Source organism: Centruroides sculpturatus, unplaced genomic scaffold (assembly GCF_000671375.1).
Source record: "Centruroides sculpturatus isolate CEXI.00-Female unplaced genomic scaffold, Cexi_2.0 scaffold463, whole genome shotgun sequence".
Taxonomy (NCBI): domain Eukaryota; kingdom Metazoa; phylum Arthropoda; class Arachnida; order Scorpiones; family Buthidae; genus Centruroides; species Centruroides sculpturatus.
The window spans coordinates 22622-25265 of record NW_019384841.1 but is presented as its reverse complement, the minus strand read 5'-3'; the positions used below and the strand labels follow the sequence as shown (position 1 = coordinate 25265).

At 33.1% G+C, this 2644-nt stretch overlaps 1 protein-coding gene across 1 annotated transcript in view; it reads right to left on the bottom strand.

Moving 5' to 3' along the window:
* The window catches only part of LOC111630313 (hydroxysteroid dehydrogenase-like protein 1), a 3150-nt gene extending 2031 nt beyond the window's left edge, over positions 1–1119 (bottom strand). Inside the window, exon 1 of the mRNA XM_023374398.1 lies at positions 250–1119. Coding sequence (XP_023230166.1) covers positions 250–1024 — 775 coding nt within the window. The 5' untranslated portion in view covers positions 1025–1119. The remainder of the gene's footprint in view (positions 1–249) is intronic.
* Positions 1120–2644: the final 1525 nt, after the last annotated feature.

Below are 2644 nucleotides of genomic sequence, written 5' to 3'. Positions count from 1 at the left end.
CACCCCCCCGCGTTGGAATTTCGAAAAATCCTTTCTTAGTGTGCGTTTCCATGACGTACCCTAACTGTGTACCAAATTTCACCTCTTTAGGTTAAGCGGTTTGCTCTGGGCGATGATGAATCAGTGAATGAATGAGTGAGTCAGTCAGGACAAGCAATTTTATATATTTAGATATATATATATATATATATAACTATATTAACTATATTATCTATATATATAATATTATATATATAGAAAATATTAACCCTCTATCCAGGGTTAATATTTTATACAACTCGATATGTTTCAAACCTCTAGCGCGTTCCTCGACCATTCTCGTCCAAATAATAAAGGGAGTAAGAGATTGAAAACTCACATTTTTCCATTTATATTCGTAATACAATGCTCGAGTGAAACGATCGGAAAACGCTTTACACGCCGAATACACGCTCAAAAATGGCAAAGGTATAATGGAGGCTATTGACGAAACAGTAACGATGGCGGCCCTTTTTCTAGCTAACATCGAAGGTAAAAACAATCGCGTCGCGTGAACCACCGCTTTGATGTGTAATTCTAACATTAAATTCACATCCCTGTCGCTTTCGTCTAATATATGACACGGAAAGTCACCCAGAACACCGGCACAATTGACTAAAATGCCAACATCCGTATCCTTCAGTCTGCTGAAAACGTGTTTGTAGGCATTATCGTGGCTGAGATCGACGTGAATGTAGCGACATTCTACTCCGTATTGACTTGTAATTTCTTCGGCGGCAGCCTTCAGAGCCTGCAATTCGTTACTTACGATTACAATGTGTAAACCTCGTTTGGCCAGTTCGTTAGCGTAACCTCTTCCTATTCCCGAACTTCCTCCCGTCACCACGGCCCACGGTCCGAATTCCTTCAAATCCGAAGTGCATAGAGAGAAGAGATGTACCCTTAACACGTTGACAAACTTCCATATTAACATTGAGGCAAAGAGAATTGTAAAGAATATTCCAAAATAAGCCAAAATGCAACTTTGTTCTATGGCTTCTAACATGATTTAATTCTTGTATCTTTCAATATAGCAGAAAGACAAAGCACATTTAGTAATTAATCTGTATTACATAATTTTCTATCGAGTTCATACGTGTATCGAAGATAAAGACTAAATCAAGAACAATTCATTCTTGATTATTATATTTTTATAATCAAAAGTATTTTATCGGATTTTACGATAATGAATATGAAAAGTTTAAAGTTCTCTTTATTAATTTTTCATGTCTTTAAATGAGGTTTTTAATTTACGTTTAGAACATCCAAAATACGGTAAAGGTGATGTTAAAAAGTTTTAAAAATCTTCTTGTAATTAATTTCAATGTTTGTGTGTAGGCTATAAATACAATTCAAAAGTAATTATAATAATGATAAATATATATATATTTTTAATTATAAAATTAAATTCTTTTATAGTGAATAAGTTTTTGGCAGTAAATAAATTAAGTTCTCTCAGATAATGTGATTTAAATATAGAAACAAATTGACACGTTCATTGTTTAATCTTAATAATAAATAATCACACGATATTTTTAATAAAAAAATTTTAAAATTTCATAAAATAATAATAATTTTTTATAAATTAGGGTTTTAAAAGTATCTCTTGACATTATTAAATGTGTTTGCTTTCGATTTTACTCTCACATTGCACTTTATACTTTTTTAAATAAATTATTTATATGTTTAAATTTTTAAAATATTTTTAATACTAATTGGATGATTTTCTATGATATAAACGCTTTCGTATTTCCTATAGTAATTTAAATAAAAAAATAAGTTTTAATTCTTTAAAATTTGCAGCCAACTAGAAGACGAACTTGACGTTACTCGGACAAGAAATAACAGCATCGTCTGAGTTCAGGTGCAAAGCCCTCAGGGCTGCATTGATAGCATCTTGCCATCTTTGCTTCGGAAATTTAACGAAATTTCGAATATAGTTAATGTTGATTTTAATAAATTATCTTATTATTATTATTATGTTGGGTTTATTGTTTATACTCGGTTCACACCGGTGGCTGTCAACGAAGCAGAGTCAACGCAGCTGTTTGACGCAGTTTATTCAACAAAATCTTGGGCCAGGTCATAAGGATGCCTGCTATAGAGTGCCTTTTCAGCCCACGATTGCTTCATGGTGTCCATATTGTTATATGTTGTGTCATGTCTGTATGATGTAAGTGCAAATTTAATGGTGTGTTATTTAATTCTGCTAGAGGGACTGCTTTTGTAACTGTGACGTTTCTTGTTTCTTGTAGAAAAACTCTCGCAGTGACTGTATTTGTTTGTAGTGAAGGTTAACTATGTCAATCAGGCCACGTCCGCCATCTTTACGTTGAAGTGTTAATCTTTCTGTGGCGGATTTAGGATGACGTTGTTTATGCTTAGTAAGTGTTGTTCTTGTTTTCCTTTGGAGTTGCTCGAGGTCTGTGTGAGTCCAATGTATAACGCCAAAAGAGTATGTGAGTACGGGGATGGCATATGTGTTTATAGCTTTAACTGTGTGTTTTGCATTTAACTGTGTTCTGAGGACAGCATTTAACATACTTTGGTATTCTTTAATTAATCTTTGCTTTATTTGTGTATGTTCTGTTAGTTTGGCCTGTTGGAATCCTAAATACTTGTAGAA